Here is a 25,361-nt window from a genome sequence, read left to right as displayed (position 1 = left end):
GAGCAAGTATCCTTACTTGAGACTGTATCCACTGTTAGGCTGTAGCTGCACACATTTGTTACTTCTAGCGGTTGGCCAAATAGTTTTTTTTTTCCCTAGTAGCACTTAGTTGCCTTTAACTTCATTTGAAACAATTTTGTTAGATTGTATCATGATAGCTGTCACAATAGCATGCATTAAAAAAACAAACTTACAAAGTTGGTAATTTTTGTGTAGCCAATATTGAAGATGGAAGGAAAAAGGCAACATTGTTAGCATTTTCCCATGTTCTCTAGCTAAGTTGTGTCTGACTCTGTGACCCCATGGACTGCAGCTGGCCAGTCTTCCCTGTCCTTCACTAACTTCCAGCATTTGTTCTAACTCATGACCATTGGATTAGTTATCCCATCCAACCATCTCATCCTCTGTTGCTCCCTTTCCTCCTACCCTCAGTCTTTCCCAGCATCTGGGTCTTTTCCAATGAGTCGACTCTTCGAATCAGGTGGCCAGAGTATTGGAGCTTTAGCTTCAGCACCGGTCTTTCCAATTAATATTCAAGATTGATTTCCTTTAGGATTGACTGGTTTGATCTAGGTTGTGGTAACTCAAATAACAATCTGGCTTTCTCAGTTTAGGACTACAAAAACAAATACAGAAGCAAGTCCTTTGCCTGCTAATTTGCATACCATACACATTTTCAGGATACTTTGAATAATAAAGCCAGCTTCTTTCTGCAGGAAATGAAAACTATTTTGTTCAATGATCTCATAGCTAATTGACACAGGAAAACTGAAGTCTCAAGTATTGTGAGGTCTCCATACCCAAGAGGCGGGTTCTAAGTAGTGGGTGAAGTGTTCTGGGGAGGGTGTGGTATGCAAATTAGTGTAAGAGGGACTTGTCTGCTTTCCTGGAATCTGTACTGCTTCTCCAACAGGAAAACCACTTCCATTCCCAGTGCATTATACAATTTTGTTGAACAATTACTAGCTTGGATGGCTGGAATTTTGTTGCAGCTTTGTTGATTTTTACAAGACTTTTCCCGAGTCTTCAATTTTTCTAGGTAAGGCAATTTTTGAAAATGAACATAATTCTTATTTACAGAATAGCTTTTCATATTGTGTCCCTTAATCTTTTTCTATGAAAGTTAAATGGCACATTTTGTATCTTTGTGTTCAGCTTTTCGTATTTTAATTCTTGCCAGGGCAGAAAGCAGTGGAAGCTCTTAGAAGAATTCATTCTTCGTGGACTCCGCCTTAGGTCTGGCTAAGGTTACAGAAAGACAGTGCCTTGCTTTGTTCAAAGACGCAGGGTTATAGTGTTAGTTCTTTCTTAAGCTTAACCATGTGCCAGATACGGCACAGATCTGCTTTTATCACAATTATCATTCACATTTTTCTAGCCCTGAAAAGTACGACTCAAGTTCAGTGTCTTGGCTTGGGGTCCCTGGGTGTCCCTGGGATTCCCACTCAGGTCACCACGCCCTCCTCTGTACTGGCCTTTGCCAGTCCTTTCTGGCTCCATCCAGGGCACCTGGGGGTGATGGTGGGGATGCTGGTGTAGCCAGGCCTGGCCGGGTATGAAGGTTCCACGACCGACTCCAGCGCGCTAGCTCGTCCCGAGCACATTCTGGCTTTTCTCATCCTCACTTCCTCGGCCGCTGGCCAGACCTAGAAACCATAGAGCTAACAGCCCAGAGCGTCCCTTCCGTGGCCGCCGAGCGCTGACAGCGCGCCGCTGGGAGGGGCCTACTGGAGGGGCGGGGGAAGAGGAGGGAAAAGCCGGCAAGAGAAGGGCTGGCCGGCCTTGCAGCGCCCCGCAGCGGCCAGGCCGGAAGCGGTCTCGTCGGCCCTGCGGCGCTGGAGCCCTGACGCACGGAGCTCGAGAGCTAGAACGGGAGAGAAAGGGGCAGAAATGGCGGCTCCGCTCGGCTCCCGCTGAGGAGGGCGAAGCCGGCAGAGTCTGAGCCGTCGCCCCGGAGCATCGCTCCCGTCTCCAGCTACCTGTCTTCGCACGCCGACTTCCCTTCCTCTGCCCTGCTCTCGCCTGTCTTCGTCTGCTCTCCGCGGAGTCTGGTTCGGCTTGTCTTTCCCGGCCCGGCTCTACTGGCCCTGACTGCCCGGACAGCGGGTCGGCCTTCCTTGGGTCTCCCCGGCGCGGCGGGCGCCGCTAGCGCGGCGTGGACCCCGTCCTCCTGGCTGGACCATGGTGAACACCCGGAAGAGCTCTCTGCGCCTTCTCGGATCTAAGTCGCCTGGGCCTGGGCCTGGGCCTGGGGCCGGAGTAGAGCCCGGGGCGACCGGAGGCAGCAGCCATTTCATCTCCTCTCGGACCCGCTCCTCCAAGACCCGTGCTGCCAGCTGCCCCGCCGCCAAGGCCGGGGGAAGCGGCGGCGCCGGCGTCGCTCTGGATGAGGCCCGGGTAAGAGCGCGGCGGCCCGAGTCCGGAGGCTGGCAGGTCCGCCCGGCCGCCGGGGCTTTGTCTGGCCGGGTCGGAGCAGGAAGCCTCCGGTGGGGACCGATCGGGCGGCTGGAGACCCGGTCTGCGGGTGCGGTGAAGGGTGGCAGCCGGCTAGGTAGCGCCGGGACAGCTCTGCTGGCCGCGCTCTTTTGTGTGAAGAACGGGACTTGAGTCCAGGGGTGAGGGTTATTGCGGGGTTGGGGGGGGGGAGGTGTATTTGTCTTTTCGGGGACATCAGAACAGCCTGCTTTCTGTGTCCTTGTCCGGCCTGAGAGAGGAATTCTGGGGGAGCACGAGCGAGGGGCCAGAGTCCCCGTTTGGAAGGGCTGGAGAGGAGAAGTGAAAGTTTTCTGCGGTGTCAAACCCTTCTTGTAAAGTGTGTCAGCTCCTGCCGGTGTCTAACTCCAGCTTACTCTCAAACTGTTTGGGGGTGGTTCAAGTTGGTGAGGAAGTGAGCGGAGAGCTCCAGTTGGCAGCCAGGCAGGGATGCTGAAAAAAAGTTTGTAGCTGCTCTGACAGCAACTTTAAAAACAAAATCAACACTATCGCCTCTCCAGGCAGGAGCGATCAAACGTGATGTTTAGAGTCAGCCAGCCCGCTAACCAGGGTTCTAGAAGGAACTCAGTAGAGTTTTCTAGTAGAGTCTTCAGGTCGCAAAAGGGGCACGTCGAAAGAAACATGTCGAATATTATTGGTAGTAGGCACTATCATCTCCAGATTGTTTGGTTTCTTGAATGTCTTCGTCTGGGTAGAATAGTTTATAAAAGATGAGTTAACAACACCGTTGTCCCATTACTGCGAAAGTGACATTTGAAGAACACCGGTGATGATTTAGTATTTTTTTTTTAAAGTGGTAGATACCTAAATTTATTACAAGGTAAAGCTCTAAGCTAATACGTATGTTTTATCACTTTAAAGGAATCGGTAAGGTTGTGTTATGAGATTGGTTATGAACTTAGAAAAGAGAGTGTTGCTTCTGTCTAGAGAGAGGCTAATTTTCTAAGAGTAATTTGACTGGACATTGTTCATTTAAAGTAACTCATTTAAATCCACACCATTTTGTTATTCTTAGGGGAGGAAAGCAATATTTTATATAAGGGTTTACAAGATTATGTTTGTGTATGCTTTTTTTCTGTATCTGACACTAATCAGAATGAACTAAGGTAAATACGATAGACACATTTTATTTTACTTTTCTGAAATATGCTGTATCTTTGAAAATATGTTTGGCCTTTACTTTGCTAAAAATCTGGAAAATATTTTTTAAATTGCCCTATGAGTAGACTATTTTGGGTCTTACCGCTCTCTTAGGTTGAAATAAGAAAGCTAAGTCTGAAAGTTGTGCATACTATTCAGAATAATTATTCTCAACTTTCTGTCAAAATTATTCCAAACACATACAAGTTTACAGACTTTCTGAAGCTAACATCTATTTTAAAATAAAAGGGAGACAGGTTTTCCCTGTACCCTTAAGTACAAATAAAATATTTAGAGTGTAACCATTTAATTGTATCATGTTATGAATGCCTCGTCTATTCTGGAGCAGTGTCTCAATCTAAAGCAATTAGCTCATCTGTCACTGATCATTTTGTGGTCCCATTTTTGAATTCATGGATATTATGCTGTCCTTACCCCCCTGAGGAATGAGGTGAGGTAATTTGTCAAGCAGCTGTTATGGAGATGTTAAAAGGCAAGGAATCAATAATCTAAGGTGGAAATGAACATGTGGTAGCTTTTAAATTGCTAGAAGAATGAAAGATGTTAGAGCTCTTTCCAGAGAGATACTAATGAAACTGTTTCAAAGATCCTTTCAAAATGGTTTTAAAAGACCATGAACAACAGGCCAATGAATATTTACTTTGAATTTTTTTTTTTCTGCTTTAAGAAGATTTGTATTCTGATCCGAGTAGATGATGGAATGATCTAATTGCTTTCACTGAGAAATTTAAGACATTTACTAATCCTGTATTGTCCTTTAGAAGAGGATAAGTTATAATTCTAAATTTAAGTTTATAGACTGTATATTTATGAAGCATGCAGTAGATTTCTTTGCTGTATATTTTTTTTTTTTTTTTTTGCTGTATATTTCTGAAATGGGTTGATTTGGGTTTGGTAAGCTCTTCCTTTCAAGTTTGTTTTCAGTTGCAAGAATTTAGCATTCCTGACTCACCCTTTCTTGTGTACTTAAAAGGCACCCTTTATGTCTGTGTGTTTTAGACACTTGCTAATATCTATAAAGACTTACTTGGTGGAAAATGGGGTTGCTTGTGTTGTTGCTTTAGGAGACTTATTTTTGTGGTAAGAGATGTATTCCTCTTGATATGATATGAAATGAAAAGATTCCCTCTTTTCTATTTTTGTGTGATGTTCTTTACAGGTGATGCTGATTTCACCCCCTCCCCCACCCCATTTGTCCTCTCTCATTTTTAGACTATTTGATCCACTGTGTCTAGAGACATTTTATTTGCTCTGAAAAGCCTTAGGACCATGAGCTGTCATAGCTTTGCCTTTTCCCCAAGTGTGTGTAGGGTAGTGAAATAAACATGATACCTATTGTAGGTTATTGGAATGATTTTTTTTGTGCGTACACTATTTTAATGTCAAGTTGACTTGTGCTCTGCAGTTTTTGTGTAATAATTTCTCCTATATACTTGGCTTTGTTTGCTTATTTAACATGTATAAAACTTGACCTCTTTTAGGTCAGTTAATTAGCATTTATTTGCTAAGAGTCACTTGCAGCAAAGTCATGCTGTAGTCAGAAATGGAAAGCAGTTAAAAAAATTTTTCAACTCCTTGTTTTTTTTTTAATCTCTTTTAGGCCTGTTTGTTGGTACTTTTGGCTTGTCACTACTTTTTTGTGCTTTTTGAATCTTAGTTGAGAGAATCAAAATACATATCTTGAGTAACTTTATAGGTAAATCTGCTTGATTTTTATTTTTTAGGAAAAAATCTCTCAGGCCTTCTTTAATAGGCTCTTTTATCATTCTGTACTTTTTCTTTTTCAACATTCATTCATTTGCCAGTGTAATAGAAGCTGCATGGTGGAAGTTGAGGGTTAAACATGGAAAAGAAGCCTGAGAGGGAAATATAACCATATATATAACTCTCAGATAAGTAGAGAAGAATACAAGTTCCTCAGAGTAGAGCAAATTTTTCCTTATGTCAGATTCACATGGAGCACCATATAGGTGGTATTGCGTAATGTTGTAAAACAATTTCCCCTGTCACAGTTTTGAACTAAAAGCAGCTATAAAGTTCATAGGCTTATCTCCAGGATTGAACTGATAATGAAACTTTAAAAAAATTCATTTGTTGGCCATTTCTGTAGTCCAGATGTATAGACTTGCAGTTTTTTAGGTCATGGATGAAATTTACACTTGTAGAAGTGAATGCATACTAGTTCTTCAAGTCATTTTCCTTGGCAGATAATCTTTTTAACCATCCTTGGATACACCCTTGATTGCATGTCTTCTAAATACTGATTATAGGTAAACCTGTAACCTCTGAAAGCTCAGTGGACAGGTGGTAGGATTAACATTTGTTATGAGAAGTAAGGAGCCCAACCAGTGTCTGCACCTGAGTGGGGAGTGATCCTGTCTCTTTAAGGTTGCACGTTAGGAAAGTGCCGCATTATTTTGAGTTATGTGTTTGGCATTTCTTTTTGGACACACATAATGAGGTTTCATTTGTGTACGTTCCTGAGTGGTTTCTTGATATTTGGGTTTTTGATCTTGTACTAGGAATGTTTTATGTTTCTGTTATGTGTCTGTTCTGGGGGAGAATTTTGTGAAAAATGAGTCATTGAGTAAAAAGTTCTATGGAAGTACAAAGGTAGGGGGAAAACCCTATGTAAAATGTGCTAACTTTATTTAAATATGCATTAGACAATTTTTAGAGAGGCAAGTGTTGTAAGTGGCTTATGTCAAACAATAGAAAAGCTGTGTTAAAATTAATAGGTCGTGATTTGTTTTAGCTTTTAGATATTTTAAGTATATGCTATAAGATTCTAAACTTCAGATGCTTTTGAGCTATAAGTATTTTGGCATAAGATTTTTTTAATTTTCATTTTTAGATTGTTTAATCTGTAGGTAGAATATATACCTTTGGTTAAAGTCTTTCTCTCCTAGACTTTTCTATTAGAGTAGTCTATAAGCTCCCTGGGACCAGACACTATATTTCATTTTCCCCACAACTGCTGTATTGCCAGGGTCTAGTACATCATCTGACATATAGAAGATGCTTAATAAATACTTGTTAAATGAGTGAATGAATAACATAATAAGTAACCAATCTAGTGGGTGAAAAGTGTGAGGACTGAACTCTGAGAATAGAGGGTAAATAAAATACGGTCCCCACCTTCATGGCTCTAAGTATGCATGTGGAATATACATGAGAAATTGTTAACAGAAAAAATCAATTCAAGGTAGGGGCCAGATGACATGGATTCTCAGTGTGATAAGAGTTCTGATCCTTTACTCATTGAGTGTTTTGAGTGGAACTCTTTGATGTTCTTTAAGGATAGAGATTGTCGTGGTCACACCTATATCCTGAGTGCCTGCAACAGTGCCTTCCAGATGTAGTGCTCAATAAATAGTCTCCTCTTTTCCCCTCTCCACCACTCAGGTTGCAGAATCTCAGTTCCCTGACCAGGGTTTGGACCTGGGTCACTGCAGTGAAAGCACTAAGTCCTAACCCCTGGACTGCCAGTAAAGAGCTTTTGAATGAATGAATGGAAAGTAGCTTCATTTGAAATTATTTTCATATTGGTGGTCTTCACTTTTGCTGTAATTACATGTTGCAATTTGCCCAACAATTTGGCCCATTTGGTGGTTAATGGGCCACCAATTCTAATAAGAAGGAGAGGAGTAAACTAAGGTTTGCTTAGCATCTCATACCAGGTGTTGAATGCTGTCTTATTCAACCCCTGCAATCCCCATGAGGCAGGTGATGGTATCCTGTTTTACAGCTGAGGAAATTGAGTTGCTGAAGAGGTTAAGTGACCTGTAGAAGGCCAAATAGGCATTAGTAATAGGGTAATATTTAAGTCAAGTTGTCTTTTACACATCTGTTTCTTACTGTCTCATCTGTATTTATCACTACTGTTTGATGCTGTTCATTCAGTTTTCACAAATATCTGAAAAGGTGAAGAAGGCTGCCATTGTACCGTCAGAAAGTACTGTATGTAGGCAGATTTTTACTAGACTATCTGGAGTTGTAGTGTTTAGTATTGAGATTAGAAGAATGAACAGTAGCCTGTGGGGATATGAAATACAAGACAGTGATTTTTTTCAGTAATTGCTTGCTGCCTGATTTTCAGGGGGTGGGTGTAGGGAGAGGAGCAGGCATATAATGTGAAGATAATATTTTGGCAATATTTTTGTTTCCTACTATTTTAAAGCTGGTTTGGGAAAAAAATCCCTATAAAAAGACTAAGTCTGGGGACTTGTGATATGTGAAAGTTGGACCATAAAGAAGGCTGAGTGCCAAAGAATTGATGCTTTTGAATAGTGAAAGTGAAATCGATCAGTCATATCTGACCCTTTGTGACCCCCTGGACTGTAGCCCACCAGGTTCCTCCGTCCAAGGGATTTCCCAGGCAAGAATACTGGAGTGGGTTGCCATTTCCTTCTCCAGGAGATCTTCCCAACCCAGGGATTGAAGCTGGGTCTCCCGCATTGTAGGCAGACACTTTACCGTCTGAGCTACCAGGGAAGTCCAGTTGAAGTGTAGTGCTGGAGAAGACTCTTGAGAGTCTCTAGGACTGCAAGGAGATCAAACCAATCAATCCTAAAGGAAATCAACCCTGAATACTCATTGGAAAGTCTGATGCTGAAGCTCCAATACTTTGGGCACCTAATGTGAAGAGTTGACTCACTGGAAAAGACCATGATGCTGGGAAAGATTGAAGGCAGGAGGAGAAGGAGGCGACAGAAGATGAGATGGTTAGATGGTATCTCTGACTCAATGGACATGAGTTCACTGGGAGATAGTGAAGGACAGAGAAGCCTGTCATGCCACAGTCCATGGCGTCGCAAAGAGTCAGACACAGCTTGGCAACTGAACAACAACAATTTGAGTAAATAAGACTCGGTGCTTCTTGTTGCAGACCTCTGTTGAGCATTTTGGTACCTCTGTTAAGTGGCTCACTTGTTAGGGACCTTGAAGTTGCTTGATGAAAATTCATTTCCCTTATAGCTTACTAGCATCCTTTATCTAAAATATACTTCAGTGCTCACACTTAGGGTGGGTGTTGCAGTTGTATACTTGATTGTGCAAGTTAAGGGAATCCAATTTTAAAAAACAAAATCAAGCCCCAGCACACTGTAGTTTCTTAATCAGTGTCACATTGTAATAATTTTAAATATGTATATAGAAACAGGGGAAACGTCTTTGAGAGATGTGTACAAACATGAGAGAAACTGGTGCAGGGTAGTTCCTGTATGAAAATTTTTGGAAGTATTTGAAATGAATTAAAAAATGTAACTTAATTTTCATGTTTTAGTTTTTATTCTTCTAATTAAGTCTCCAAGTTTATTAGATGGGAGAATTGAGAAGTGATAGTTGCCTAAGGCCATATGATTTTAAAAGCAACAGTTCAACTGGAAATGGAAGTTTCTTTAATTTGTAGTATCTATTGAGTGACTTGATATGCCAGACACTGAAGGGAAAGGAGCACACAAGACTCTTATTTAAAGTCATGAAATCAGTATTTCAAATAATATGGAAATGCACAGAAAAAAATGAAAGGACTTTCCCCACTTCCATGATTCCTTTAGTTCATTCTTCCCAGGGATAACCACTGTTAAAGCTGGTGTATATCTTTCCAGACCATTGCACATGTAAGTATGGGTTATTTATACTACTTATGATAATTATTTTTTCTCTTTAACTATGTATCATGTATATTCTTTCATATCTGTCCTTGCTAGCTTTTTAACATTTTGTTGTATCTTTACACCTCACTTCTTTAACTTTTCCCTGTTGATACACAGGTAGGTTTTCTCCATGTTTTTAATATTATAAATAATGTCACATAAAATGACCTTTTTCTTTTAGGCAAAGTGGAAATATTGAGTCAGAGGTATATTAATCTTTAAGCTTTTATAATTTTTGCCAAATTGTTCTATAAATAGGCTAAAGCAATATGCACCCCACTCCCCAAAACTCTCCGCACTTAAGTTTTTGTACCTTTTACTGGCTGATGAAAGGAGTTAGGGGTTAAGTTTCTTGAAGGGCAGACTGTTTAATCATCAAGTATGTTTATATCTAACACAGTAATAGATGTTAATAAATTTTGTTTGTGGAAGGAAAGAGTGACTGAAGATAATAAATTTATGCAATTATGTTAATACTACAAAGCCAAGCAAGTATCCTTACTTGAGACTGTATCCACTGTAACTAACTGTACACATTTGTTACTTTTAGTGGTTGGCCAAATTGTTTGTTTTTTTCTTAGTAGCACTTAGTTATCTTTAACTCCATTTGAAACAATTTTGTTAGATTGTAGCATGACAAGTGTCACATCAGCTGTGCTTTAAAGAAAAAGCTTACTAAATTGGTGAATTTTTGTGTAGCTATTTTAATATTGAAGATGGAAGGGAAAAAGCAACATTTTTGGCAATTGTTGCTATTGTTCAGTTGCTAAGTCAAGTCCGACTCTGCAACCCCGTGGACTGCAGCATACCAGGCTTCCCTGTCCCCTTCGCTATCTCCTGGAGTTTGCTCAGACTCATGTCCTGTGAGTCAGTGATGCCATCTAACCATCTCACCCTCTGTCGCCCTCTTCTGCTCTTGCCCTCAGTCTTTTCCAGCATCGGGGTCTTTTCTAGTGAGTTGGCTCTTCGCATCAGGTGGCTAAAGTGTTGGAGCTTTAGCTTCGGCGTCAGTCCTTTCAATGAATATATTCAGGGTTGATTTCCTTTAGGATTGACTGGTTTGATCTCCTTGCAGTCCAAGGGACTCTGAAAAGTGTTCTCTGGCACCACAGTTTGAGAGCATCAATTCTTCCGTGCTCAGGCTTCTTGCTGGTCTAACTCTCACATCTGTACATGACTACTGGAAAAAACATAGCTTTGACTATATGGACCTTTGTCAGCAAAGTGATGTTTATGCTTTTTAATATACTGTCTAGGTTTGTCATAGCTTTTCTTCCAAGGAGCAAGCATCTTATATACTTTTTACTGGCTAATTTAAGGAGTTAGGAATTAAGTTTCTTTAAGGACAGACTGTTTAATCATCAAGTATATTTAGTATCTAGCAAAGTAATATGTATGTACATGTGTGCTCAGTCATATCCAACTCTTTCCGACCCCAGGAACTGTACCCACCAGGCTCTTCTGTCTGTGGAATTTTCCAGCAAAGAAATACTGGAGTAGGTTGCCATTTCCTCCTCCAGGGGATCTTCCTGACCCAGGGATCAAACCCGTGTCTCTTGTGTCTCCTGCATTGATAGGTGGATTCTTTACCACTTGTGCCACCTGGGAACAAGATAACACAGTAACAGGTGTTAGTAAATTTTGTTTGTGGAAGGAATGGATCACCGAAGATAATAAGCTTATGAAGTTATCTTACTACTACAAAGTCAAGCAAGTATCCTTACTTGAGACTATCCACTGTCAGGCTGCAGTTGTAGACATTTGTTACTTGCAGTGCTTGGTCAAATAGTTTGGTTTTTTCCTAGTAGCACTTAGTTGTCTTTAACTCCATTTGAAACAATTCTGTTAGATTGTATTGTGACAGCTGTCACATCAGCATTCATTAAACAAACTTACAAAATTGTTGAATTTTTGTGTAGCCATTATAATATTGAAGATGGAAGAAAAAAGCAACATTTTCAGCAAATTAGGCTTTATTGTTTCAAGAAAGGTAAAACTGCAACTGAAATGCACAAAAACATTTGTATAACATATGGAGTCAGTGCTTTGACAGATGGAATGTGTCAAAAGTGGTTTGGGAAGCTTGCATGCTAGAGATTTCTCACTGGACGATGCTTCGTGGTGGGGTAGACCAGTTGAAGTTGATGCCAATCAAAGGGAAATATTAGTTGAGAACAATTTATGTTATACTATGTGGAAGAGAGCCTACATACTCAAAATATCCAAATCAAGTGCTGAAAATCATTTTCACCAGCTTGGTTATGTTCACCGCTGTGGTGATTGGGTTCCACATAAGTTAGTCAGGAAAAACCTTGACTGCATTTCTGCATGTAATTCTCTACTTAAATGTAATGAAAATGTTCCATTTTAAAAATGTGATGGGTGGTGAAAAGTGGATACCATACAATAATGTGGAATGGAAGAGATTGTAGGGCACGTGAAATGAACCACCACCTACCACAGCAAAGGCCGATCTTCATCCCAAGAAGGTGATGTGTATACGGTGGGATTGGAAGGGAATCCTCTACCATGAGCAGGAGCAGATTCCAAACAATTAATTCCAATAAGTACTGCTTCTAGTTAGAGCAACTAAAAGTAGTGCTCAATGAAAATTGTCTGGAATTAGTCAACAGAAAATGCATATTCTTTTGTCATGAAGACCTTTAGTGAGACTGCACGTTACTCTGATGACCGGGCAAAAACTGTTAGAGCTTGCTTGGGAAGTTCTGGTTCATCCACCATATTCACCAGACATTGCACCTTCAGATTTTCACTTATTTCAGTCTTTACAAAAATTCTCTTAATGGAAAAATTTCAAAAGACTATAAAAGGTACCTAGAACAGTTCTCTGCTCAGTAACATAAAAAGTTTTGGGAAGGTGGAATTATGAAGTTGCCTGAAAAGTAATAGAAGGTAATGGAACAAAATGGTGAATACATTGTTCAATAAAGTGAAAAGTGAAAGTGAAAAATGTGTCTGTCACTTAAAAACCGAAGAAGCTTTTTGGCCAACCGAATATTTCCTCAACCTGGTTTTATCAATCTTATGCCCTGGTGGCTCAGATGGTAAAGAATCCGTCTGCAATGTGGGAGACCTGGGTTCACTCCTTGGGTTGGGAAGATCCCCTGGAGAAGGAAATGGCAACCCACTCCAGTATTCTTCCTGGAGAACTCCATGGACAGAGGAGCCTGGCGCGCTACAGTCCGTGGGGTTGCGAAGAGTCAGACTGAGTGACTGAGCACAGCACATGAAGTAAGTAGTAGTTTTTGAGTGACAGTGGTAGTGCTGCAATAGGAGACCGTTCTCTCTTTTAAGTCTGTGGCATGCTTTAGTCTGCCCATTGTCTCTTTGTTATTTTAAGTCATGTAATATTTTCAGATAAAAAGATATTATCTTCCAGGAAGAAAATTGCTGTTTAAACTGTGAGAGATATAAACTATTTTTATCTTTTTATGACTCCTCAGCTCACTTCTATATTTTTTCCCTCTTTCTATAGTCTTTCATGATGATTGTTTAGAAATATTAAACTAGTAAGCTGTTGCTCTTGGGATATTTGAAGAAATTTTAGGATATTTTGTGTGCCTGAAGTTTTAGGACTTTGTAGACTAGTATTGGCTCTAAGAAAATAAATAGCAATGTGAGTTTTGTTTTCTGAAGTCATGGTAACTGCTGCCTCTGTGAATTCTTTTTACAAATGAAAGAAAAAGAAATTGCCCTTTAAAGCTTTCTCATGAAAACAGGAGTACCCATTTTTTCAAAAGGTGGAAGAAAAAGCTGTCTTATAAAGAAAACTGGAACAGGTTGATGGCACCAATATACTTTCTAACAAGGGCTGTTCCTATTCTGTTTTTTCTTTTCTCTTTGAGGATCTTTTCCTCATCAGTTATCTTGCTCTTTTTTGAGGGGAAAGGGCTTGCTGTATGGTTTGTGGGATCTTAGTTTTTGCTTTTGAACTGTGGTGTCGGAGAAGACTCTTAAGAGTCCCTTGGACTGCAAGGAGATCCAACCAGTCCATCCTAAAGGAAATCAGTCCTGAATATTCATTGGAAGGACTGATGCTGAAGCTGGAACTCCAATACTTTGGCCATCTGATGTGAAGAACTGACTTAGTTGAAAAGACCCTGATGCTGGGAAAGATTGAAGGCGGGAGAAGGGGACAACAGAGGATGAGATGGTTGGATGGCATCACCGACTCAATGGACATGAGTTTGAGTAAACCCCCGGGAGTTGGCGAGGGACAGAGAAGCCTGGCGTGCTGCCGTCCATGGGGTCGCAAAGAGTCTTCTCCAACACCACAGTTCAAAAGACACGACTGAGTGACTGAACTAAACTGAGTTCCCCAATCAGGGATGGACCCCAGCAGTGAGAGCACCAAGTCTTTACCACTGGACCACCAGGGAATTCCCCTCTTTAAATTTTTATTATAGCTTATTCTCTTCTGTGGGTCCCTTTTCTTGTATTTACAAGAATCCAGGTCTCTTTAAAAAAAAAAAAAATTTCGTCACTGACTTCTTTGACTTTGTAACCTGTTTAAGACTATTGTCTTATTTTCTTAATTCTGACACTTTCAAGAGTAGCTTTGTGGTTTATCACCTGTACATTCTCACCACTGTCAGAAGTTACAGTGGAAAAAAATAAGTTACAGTGACCTCCTAATTAACAATCCACACATTTACCAGCTTTTATCCCATCTGATCTTTTTATAACCAAACTTTTACTCCCCTTGTTTGAGTGAGACACTGTGTTTTTCTCTAGTTTATGTGAGATCCTTTCTGCTCATCTCTGTAATGTAGGCATTTTTAAAAGTTTTTTTTTTTTTTTACTTTTGTTCTCTTGTTTTTTCACTCTGTATGTTACCTATGACCCTTTTAGTACAATTTCATATTTATCTCTAGTCCTCACATCACTCTGTCTCAGAATTGTGTTTCCCACAATCTGATAGACATCTCCCTAGATTTCTGGCTAGGATTCTAAACCTAACTTTCAAAATCATAATTAACTGTTACATTTCTCCCATCAACATCTGCACACTACTTACCTCCCCTCACATCCCTCCACCTTCCTCCATAGCTCCTAAAACACAGCAACCACTTTTTATGCCCACTCTGTCTTTACATTTAATATTTCTTATTTTCTACATTTATAATGCTGTGTGAATCCATCATCAGGACTTGAATCAATCTCTTGATTTACTAATTCACTTACTGCCTCGAATTTTTCATTTTTTAATGCTGTGCTTGGGTACATTCTTTTTGTTTTTTAAGTCCAGGTTCTAGATTTCTGAACAAATTCTAATCTGGGCAGGAAGCCTTCCCTGACAACCAGGGCAGCATAAAATTCTTCTGTTTCATTATTCTCAAGTTCTTTTACCTAATTTTAGGAGATTTATGGTAGAATAGTGTTTAATATTTGTGGTAGCTGATGAGTATGGTTTAAGAAACTCAGGAAATTCACTTTTACAAATTGGAAAACTTTTCTACCTATTTTAGAAGGTTAGAGTTTAGCAAAAAAGTCACTTAGGTGGGAAGGACAACTTTTTATTGTATTTTTTGTACGATTTGACATTATTACTATTATACCTCTCTTGGAATGTATCACATCATTGAACCATGTTCCTCTGACAATTCTAGGTGTTCCATTATTGTTATAAAATAAAGTCCACATGATTTATGATGTCTTCCTTCATCTCAGCTGGCAGTTACCATTTTTTGCTTTCAGAGAATTGTGTATTTCTAGATTCTTTACCATCTGATCCACCAGGGAATCCCATTCCTATTATAGTACTTAACTATCATTTGCTATATATTGTTACTGTAGCTGTCAATTCAATAGATTGTGTAAAAGGGTTAAGAAGATTTTAGTCTTTTTTTTTAAAACCATTACCTAGTCCTCCCCCCACGTCTTATGTGCACAGTAGGTCCTCAACAAATGTTTGTTAAATGAAATTATTCCCTTTGTTTGAAATGCCTTTCCTGCTCATGGATTGTAACCACTCTGACACATATTGCTAAATGACTGTGGGTAGATTGCATAATCTCTCCTAAATATTTTTATCCTGAAACTAGCAACGCCTTCCCTCAAAGGGTTAGGTTATAATTAACTAGTAAAATGCTTTGAAGAAGTTAAAGTTGAGCATTATGATCATCCTATTAAAGGTGAACTGTTGGTATCAGGTTTGTAGGTAAAGCTTTCTCAAAGCTTGAAGTTAATTAGATGATGTTGAAGTAATTATTCTGTAGTATTTGCATCTTGTTTTTTTGCATCTGTTTTTTTTGCTTTACTTAAATCCCTAGAGTTCTTTGGAGGGAAGGAAGCCTTTGTAATGCTGTTTATAAGCCGAGTCATGATTGAAGTCTTTTCAGTGTAGGAGTAATATAGTACAGCATTTAAGATGATGTGCATCATGCTATACTTAAATCTTTTATATGCCAGAGGTCCTCAGACTTCTGTGTGCTAAGAATCCTTTGGAGGCTCTCATTGAAAATGTCCCACCTCCACCCAAGGTTCTAGTTTGGCAGGTTATGTTTCTTAATGACAAATCAGGTGCTTTCTGATTCAGTTAGTATGTGGACAACACTTTGAGAGATACTCCTGAATGAAGCTGTAAAAGCCTGTAGAATATGAGAGAATGACTAGTAAATAAACATATAAACTCATATGACTTATGATATTCAAAGTCATTAGTTATATAATATTCACAGTTATATAATAACTCACATATTTAAAAAATGGCTTAACTTCAAATACTTTTACCATTTTTCCTTGAATTCAGTAAGTACATAGTACTTATTCCCAGAGTGTATTTGTGAAACTTCAGTACCTACAGATGACTCCAGTTGCTGATGGACAAGGAAGCCTGGTGTGCTGCAGACCATGGGGTCTGAGTCGGACATGACTAAGCAACTGAACTGACAGATGCCCCATGAAAAAAAGAGCTTGATTAAATAAGTTTGTGAATTGTTATATACTGTCATCCATACTTGGAGATTTATATTGCATATTAACTTTTTTTCTGTATCACCATATGGCCTGTGGGATCTTAGTTCCTCTACCAGGGATGGAACTTGCGCCCCTTGCATTGAAAGTAGAGTCTTAACCATTGGACTGTCAGGGAAGTCCCTGCATGTTAACATACTAAAGACTCTTACAAGTCCTGAAGCAAAAAACCTTGGACCTCACTGTTTTCTGAAATGTATTTGACTATGAGCTTTCCTTTGTTTCTCCTAGCAATTTCTATTAACTTACTGAATAAACTTGAGGAAATCTTGCTTTTTTCTTTCCTCTCAGTTAGGAAATGAGTGAATGAATTGAGTAAGGAGGGTGAACCCGGGTCTCTCTCATTGCAGGCAGACGCTTTAACCTCTGAGCCACCAGGGAAGCCCCTACTAGGATGCCAACTAAACTATATAGGAGTGATTGGATTAGATAATTACCACCATGATGGTATTGGATAAAGGCCAGTAATAGTCATAGAATGCTGTGGCTAGTGAGTTTGATGAAGAACAGAGTATTGGTTAATTTTAAGAATGATTTCACATAAGCTAATCAAATACAAAGGGAAAAATAGTGACTTTATAGTGGGAAAACCTGGCAGACACCAACTTGATTAGGTGATCAAGGTTATTCTTAATGATGGGTAGGTACAATATGCATAGTATCATGTCTGTATATTCTTCCATGGATGTTATGGCCTGAATTGGGTTACAAGGAACATCAGGTAGACCCAGACTGATGGTCATTCCAGAGAATTAAAAAGCTTATATTCTTTATAGTCAAGGGCATGAAAATGAGGAACTGAGGGGACTGTTCCAGATAGGAGACAGAGGAGGTCTGATAACTACATACAGTATATGTTCCTGGATATAATTCTGAATCAGAAAGGAAAGAGAGATCATGTTGGGACATTTGATAACATTTGAATGTATCTGCAAATTAGCTTTATGTTACATCAATGATGATTTCCTAATTGGGAGGATTGAATGATGCTAATGTAGCAGAATTTTCTTGTAAGTTACACACTGGAGTATTTAGATAATATCTACACATATTTTCTGTAGTCTTGAAATTATTTTAAAATAAAAACTAAATGTACTTTTTGGAGCATAAATTTATCTAACTTTTTTGTTTTTGTATTTACAGATGATTACATTTTGCTACACTTGTAGAGGGATTCCTTCAGTAGATAGTTTTTGGTTGAATAAACACTATCCAGGAATTTAAGAATTCTATGAATTTTAATAAGAAATGCATTTTAAACTTTTTCTTTCAGAAAGCTGAAGCTGATGGTAGTTTAAGTGATAGCCATGTGTCTCCTCCAGCCAAACGCACTTTGAAACAACCTGACTCTGTTTGCAAAGACAAATCAAAATCACGAACTACTGGTCAGCGAGAAGAATGGAATATATCAAGTGGACAGGCCAGGTGAGAAGGGAGAACTCACCCATTGTTTTTTCATAATTTTTTTGATGGGATTCAGGGCTGATATTAATGCTAATTTTCTTAAATTGTAAAACCACCTGTCTAGGAATACTTATAAATTGTATTAAGCTTATTTTATAATTTTTGTATGTAATTTTATTTTCTCTAAATATACCAAAAATACATTTAGTATGTAATAGAAACTATTATTACTTAAAACATTAAGAATTTTGATAGGTCTTGAATGTGCATACATGTTTATACTTCTGAAAATTTAAATAAAAACAATGGTTAGAAGTATATTTTTTATTTAAAAATAAAATAAAATCTCTTCTTCCTAAAATTATTAAATATTCCACTTGAATTGGTATGCTAAAATGTAATAAAATCTAAATTAATTTCTAATAAATCTTTTCATGTATCTGATTGTTTTCAACTTAAATTTTCTCTGTGTCTGTTTTGATATGTATTATGAACATAATTTTACTCACCAAAGTAAGTGGTACTAATTTAATGTAGATAGGATAGCTGTATACACACTCAGAAGAGATTTAAATTTTCAGCTTAGAATCCTTAGCTTCTCTTTTTTCCAAAGTCTTTGATGTAAAAGTGCTGATGATATGCCAATTGCAAACAAAAGTAAAAGGAAATTCCTTTTTGACAGTATTTTTATTTTATGTCTGTAGGTAAATTCTGGACACTGCTATTAGTCTTTAATGAAAATAATCTTTGGAGTTATATAGATTTTGATAGGCATTATACATTTACTAGTCTCTAAAGAGTCTGTGCCTAATTTAATATGTACCATTTTATTTAAAAGTTTTAATTTTGCATTGTCTGAGAGCTAAGTTGAAAATTATGTGAATCATCTATTGATTTTTTTTTTTAACTTTCCCACCTTTCCCATACTCATTCATCTGTGAGATGAAACAGATCCAGATCACTATAATGATGTCACTTAAAATAAGTACTTTCCTTTAATTATACTTATACACTTGATTTATAGGATGTAATCTGTATCCTGTGTTTATTAGATGAGTAAATCAGGCTTCTTTTTCTAACAAATGTTTCTAAAAAGTATTCTTTTACTGTTAAAAGTTTGGCTTTTAATTGTAAGATAATTTTAACAGTGTAACTCAAGTATGAGCCTCTCTAGTACAATAGATTTTTCACACCTTATCCACTCAGAGATCTGTATAAATTAATCTTAATCATGTCTTTCATGTAAAAAAAGAGTTTTGCTTCCATTTAGATACCTTATCCTTTAAAAAAACTTTAAGTACATTTTGAATAAGAAACTTAAGAAATAATGAATGCTAATAGAATTTACTGCTTCTGTTTTGACAGGAGAATAATGTTTAGCAATTCACATAATTTTAAAAGTTTTTGGGTTATGTGAATGTGAAAAGACACTGCTAGAGTCTTTTAGTATTTCAGATGACCTGAAAAGAAAATGCCATTTGGTCTGTCAGATTCAACAGAATTGAATTTCTGGGAAACTTGTAGTTAAAAATATTTTAGATTTTGAGATAATATAAATACAAAAATCAGGATTTATATGAGTGCTTATATTAGTTTTTATGTCATGAACCTGAGAATCCTAATTCCTTTATTTTGGTAATCTAAAGTCCTGAGCGCATCTAAGGTAAAATGACTGAAGTTCTTTCAGGAAAATGATTTTTTTAAATGCAGTTCATTTGGAGGAAAATTGAATAAAGATAAAAATTAGTATTAGCTATGAAAAATGATGAATCTTAAAGGACTTTAACAACCATTAAATTCTTTAAAGAAACTACTGTTGATTGGTAAAATAACATTTAGGAATAACTTTTAGAGATTGGATGAAAATAGAGATTAAAATGGAACTAGAACTTTGATATCTTCATAAATGATTTGAGATAGATTATAAGTTTTTTGGGGGGGAGGAATCTGGGTTTATATATTTAAAGTCCCAAGTTTATCAATATAGTTACAGTGATTGATAATATTTTTGTAAAATGAGGATTTTCTTGGTAAAAATCTTTACTACTGTATTACATCTTTTCTTCTTTAGCTTATATGTAGAAATTCATAAATATACTTGCTAACCTAGATAGCTGTTGCAGCTTACAAATATTTTGAGTTCAGAATCCCATTTCATTGACTTTTGTCAGTTGACATTTATTTAGCCACTGGATATTTATCTAATTTGGAGGCTGTGTGTTGGGGAGTAGGTGGTTGGGAGAGTCAACATGGAGAATTCTCATGGCATGCATTTGATGTCTGTGGAATAATAGACATACTCTGAGAAACACACGAAATTAAATCTTTGATAAGCCTAACTGTGCACTAAAGTATAATATGTGTGAAAATTTTGTTTTGTGGTCAAATAATTAGGGAGTAGTGAGGTTAGGCAGAAGTGTAATCACCACTGCTGAGGCTTATTAGAATTGAAGGCAGGTAGTGGTTAAAGTTTTTCCAAATGAATGCTTTTGCTGAATTGAGGTTTAAAATTCTCATAAATCATTGAATGCCTTGGGTTTATGTGGGTGAATAAGTAATGATTTTTGAGTCTGGTATTGAACTGGTAGCTTGTTCCACATAATTAAAGATGTAGAAACTTTTAATGTAATAATTACTGAATGCAGTGATAGTGTCTCCATTTAAAAAATTTAGGGTACAGATATAAAGGAAAATATCCCCCACTTATTCCCCATTTTAAAAATAAACAAAGGGGACTTCATAATCATAAAGGATTTATTAGAGGATTCATTTAATCAATGAATGTGCATGGTTACATTTTTTTTGGGGGGGGATTGCTGAAAACTTTTATTTTTTAATTTTTTATCTCACTCAAGAGATATTATAAAATTATTGAAGAGAAATGACTGCTTTGAATATATAAGTAGATATAATCAATGCACAAGGGTTTTCAGATTAAATCATCAATGATTTCTCAGGGTAAAATAATTCAGTCCTTTTGAAATGATATTAAGCATAAATCTACTCATAATTTTATTAAATAAGCAATTCATTTAAAGATTTGTAAATACTAGGTATGTCTTAAATTCCTTGGTTCACAAGGATATCATTTTGACACAATGTTTAGTTACTAAGTCATGTCTGACTCTTTGTGATCCCAAGGACTGTAGCCTGCCTGGTTCCTCTGTCCATGGGATTTCCCAGACAAGAACACTGGAGTGGGTTGCCATTTCCTTCTCCAATGCATGGTTACATTTTAAGTGATTAATTTTGGGGAACATTGATTCAAGAGACTTTTTAAGCACCTATATAATTGTATAGGCAGACCAACCCTTGAAATACCAATATTATCTTTTTACACCCGAGTATTTCATATTCTATCTCCTTTTTTTTTCTTTCTCCTTTTTATAAAGAGAAATGATAATGGTACAGTGATGACAATAAGCTATGATTGTAAGTTAATGGGATTGATTGAAGAAGTTTTCTTTTTTCGCCCACCTTAAATCAGATCTTTCATTAGCAATGAAATAAAAGCAAGTAAGCACTGTCTTCTTTAGAGGAACAAAAATTGTTACTGTGCTTTCATCCTAGTGATGTTATTTTTTCAACGGAGTTTTAGATTTCTTATGTAGAATGATTTTAGGGTTAGCATCTTTTCTTTTGAATAATTTATGTGAAATTCCAACCATTTGGTCTTACATACAGCTAAAATTCATTTGAAGCCAAGAATTGTGAATTAACTGATGTCCCTGAGTTAATATTATGTTGGGTCCAAAGCCAAAATGTATTTATGCTTTTTCTATGTGGTTTTAAGTGGATTTTAAGAATGATTCTAGGAAATTCCACATGTATAATGTGTTAAGGAATAACCTAATAACATCAATTTTACTACTTTATAGTCAAGCTCATATACCAGGAGAATTGTATAATAAAGATTCTAAAAATGAAATACTTTCCAAGAAGTAGTATTTTAGAACAAGATGGTTGTGTTGTTTTCCTGGGGAAAGGAGGGATGGACTTTTTTGTTTTTGTGTTCTTGATAGTCGGAAGGTACGTAATAGTTTTTGTTTATATCATGTGGTCATTCCGTCTGTGACTTTTACTAGACAGGGACATTTATAATTAATATTTATGACATTTAATATGTATAATTAACATAAAGCATGCTAGAGTAACCAAAAATGTTAGAATATTTTAGTTAAAAAATGTTGTGCAAACCACATAGATAAGCAGAAGAAAGTCATATATACTATTTTTTGAATGTCGTCTCTCTCCCCTTTTTAATATTTGGAAATAATAATTGTTGGGTATTTAAAAAAAATAAGTTTATGTTGACAGCTCTTTTATTATGTAACAATTTTTAGTTTTTGTTTTTGAATTTTAATTATAGTAAGGTATACTGCAACTTTCTTCCATAAATTTTCATATTTTGATGACACTTAAAGTATCTTTCTAGTAACTGAACATTTCTGTCCCTCCACCAAAAGGGAGAGTGGTACAATGACTTTTGAGAGATTAACTAAGTTTTCATGTATTAGTTTAGAATGTGTAATATAATACTTTGAAGAAATTATTAAACGTTGGTATTCAAGTACTTTTTTCTTCTTACAATTTATTGCTTGAATAACTTTGTTTGAATCTTAGGTTGTCAATGGAAACAAGTAGTAAAGATCTGTGACCATTGCTATTTATGGCATTAGTTAACTTTACGGTACATACAGAGCTTAAGCCTTTCCATTGGATTTTAATTTATAGAGTTGAAGACAGAGTGAGTTCAGTTTATAACTTGTTATTAAAGCTTTTCTTGAAGTAATGAAATGACTTTTCACTAATGTATTTTATTAATTTGTATATTATCAATCTTAAGGTAAAAAAATGTTTTCTTTCCTTTTAAAAAAGTAATATTGCATTAGTGACATTTAAAGATTAACGTGATTCCACCAGTATTGCATTTTTGTTTCTTTAAATGAATGTTGATGTGTTTGCATATTAAATATAATTGTGTTCTAGGTTAACTTCTCAGCCTGGTGCTACATTACCAAACGGACATAGTAGCTTATGTGAGTATTCTGTTATGAAACTGGTTAGTATTGAAATACTTATAATGTTGTTAGAGTTCTAAAGTGGGGTAAAATAGTGTAATTTACTAGTATGCTCAGCATACAGTTGGAAGTGACTGGATTACAGTCATGGTAAATATGTATATAATTGTTAAACATTGAGAAATTAGTACAATTGAAATAATTTAAGTTATCATGGCAGATTGTAAACAGTTTTAGAAATTTTACATTATTGGATATTAAAGCCATTTAAGAGGTTATAGTAAGCTCCTTATAGTCTTTTTAAAGTAATTTTTGATTTTTTTCTTTCTTTTTATACTCTGTACTTTGAAATGGAAATTTCTCTCTTCTTGTAGCCCTTCGAAGCCATCCCCATCGAGGGGAAAAGAAAGGAGATGGGGAACTTTCTTGTATAAATGGTGACATGGAAGTCAGAAAAAGCTGTCGTTCCAGGAAAAACAGATTTGAAAGTGTGAACCAGAGTTTGTTATTTGATCAACTGGTAAATAGGTATGAATGTTTTTGCAGTAAGCAGTTTCATGTAATTGTTTTTTTTTTAAGCCAGTTGTGTTTTAAAAAGTAACTTAGGCACTGACTTAGCAATCAGTACAATTATTTAAAAACTTAATTTGAATTAACCTTGGTTAGCTCTAGTCACTTTACTAGATTTAATGCAATTTATGTGATAGCATATTTTTTTCCCTCATACTTTTTAAGCTCTTGTGCATACTTAGATAATACAAAAAATAATTTTATTTTAACTTCACTAGTATAGTCCTTTAATATTTGCTCTTTTAACATTTATGTTTTGACAGTTTTCAAGAAACATTAAGTTCCATTACTGATATATAATAGGTATAGTTTTACTTAGTCAAGATTCTGAATTGAAAGTCTTTTGAGACTGCACATGTTGGATATAGCCTAGCTGACTCCTCCCTCAGCATCTACGTGCAATGAAACTGTATTCTTCTCAAATAATAATCATTCCTACTTAATCCTTGTAATAGCCTGGAGAAGGGAGATGACTGTAATTCCTATTTGAAAGGAGAGGAAATTATATTTTATTGTGGTAGCGTCAAATTTGAGTATTAGTTATTATTTGTTAAGTACCTAGATCAGTATCTGAACACATAGTAAGTGCCGTGTGTGTTTAAAATGTCAGTGTCAGTATGTATTTTGTGGATGTCAGTTTCCTCTAATTTCTAAATATATCTGCCCTTGGAGTGGGAGGTGGGAGAGGTTTAAGAGGAAGGGGACATAGGTATACCTATGGCTGATTTATGTTGATGTATGGCAGAAACCAGCACAATATTGTAAAGCAATTATCCTTCAATTAAAAATAAGTAAATTAAAAAAAAAAAGTATCAGTTCAGTTAACCTTATGCTGGCTTTAAACTTTTTACAAATTCTTTATTCTATACAATTTTTAACACCATCTTCAAATAAAAAGATTTGAATTAGTTTTTTTTTTTTTTGTACCATGGATCTGATAGTCAGTTATTTGTAGTAGTATTATGAATTTAAATATTTGAAGCTGAGTAAACAAAGGTCTTCTATTTGTAAGTTTTATTTTAATATATCATGACAGAAGATGTTCTGTTTCTGTCTTTCTTTTCTTTTTTGGCCATGCTGCATGGCTTGTGGGATCTTAGTTCCCTGACCAGGGTTTGAACCCAGACCCCAGCAGTGAAATCACTGAGTCCTAACCACTGGACTGCCAGGGCATTCCCTGTTTCCTTCTGTTTTTGAGGCAGTATCTTCTAATGGATGCTAGTTCAGAAGAAGATATTAACTGGGATATTAGGTACAGTTAGAAATTAGATGGCTTAATTATTCTTTGATGGTGAGCTCTTTTACCTGTATGATATACAGTTTGATCCTGCAATTGTCTAAACCCTAGTTTTATTATGTAATTGTAGTACTGCTGAAGCTGTACTACAGGAAATGGACAACATAAACATTAGACGGAATCGTCGATCAGGAGAAGTAGAACGGCTTCGAATGTGGACAGATACAGAATTTGTGAGTATGTTAATCTTAACAACTGTCCCTGGTGGCTCAAAGGGTAAAGAATCTGCCTGCAATATGGGAGACCGAGGTTTGATATCTGGGTCAGGAAGATCCGCTGGAGGAGGAAATGGTAACCCACTCCAGTATTCTTGCCTGGGAAATCCCATGGACAGAGGAGCCTGGTGGGCTACAGTTCATGGGGTTGCAAAGAGTCGGACATGACTGAGCGGCTAACACAACAACAACAGCAACAACAACAACCGTTGCAAGTAGTTTTTATTTTGATTGAGGAATTCAGAGAGAGCAGCATTTGGATTTTCTTGAATTAACAGAATTGTTCCTTTTTCGTTTCCAATTTAATCTGAGATTTTATTGTTTTCTTTTTTCTTTTATCCATACCTTGCTTGCCACAAGCTCCCTCAAAAGACCCTCTACCCTTTTGCCAGAGAGATCTCCTGGAGAAGGAAATGGCAACCTACTCCAGATTCTTGATTGAGAAATCCCATGGACAGAGGAGCCTGGTGGGCTACAGTCCATGCGGTGGCTAAAGAGTTGGATGCAGCTTAGTGACTAAACAACAACATCTTAAAGTACAACTCTG

General features: G+C 37.0%; 1 protein-coding gene across 9 annotated transcripts in view; it reads left to right on the top strand.

Moving 5' to 3' along the window:
• Positions 1-1,792: 1,792 nt before the first annotated feature.
• ATAD2B (ATPase family AAA domain containing 2B) overlaps positions 1,793-25,361 on the top strand; it is a 156,866-nt gene continuing 133,297 nt past the window's right edge. For 6 of the 9 annotated variants that reach the window (XM_070379175.1, XM_070379179.1, XM_070379180.1 and 3 more), the window contains exons 1-5: positions 1,794-2,397; positions 17,581-17,732; positions 22,701-22,750; positions 23,107-23,260; positions 24,670-24,772. In XM_070379175.1, coding sequence (XP_070235276.1) covers positions 2,182-2,397; positions 17,581-17,732; positions 22,701-22,750; positions 23,107-23,260; positions 24,670-24,772 — 675 coding nt within the window. In that variant the 5' untranslated portion in view covers positions 1,794-2,181. Of the gene's footprint in view, positions 2,398-17,580; positions 17,733-22,700; positions 22,751-23,106; positions 23,261-24,669; positions 24,773-25,361 lie in introns of all 9 variants that reach the window. The other 3 variants (XM_005895662.3, XM_005895661.3, XM_070379174.1) reach the window with 2 other exon arrangements.

Source organism: Bos mutus, chromosome 11 (assembly GCF_027580195.1).
Source record: "Bos mutus isolate GX-2022 chromosome 11, NWIPB_WYAK_1.1, whole genome shotgun sequence".
Classification (NCBI taxonomy): domain Eukaryota; kingdom Metazoa; phylum Chordata; class Mammalia; order Artiodactyla; family Bovidae; genus Bos; species Bos mutus.
The sequence above is the reverse complement of the archived record's forward strand: the minus strand, read 5'-3'. Positions and strand labels throughout refer to the sequence as shown.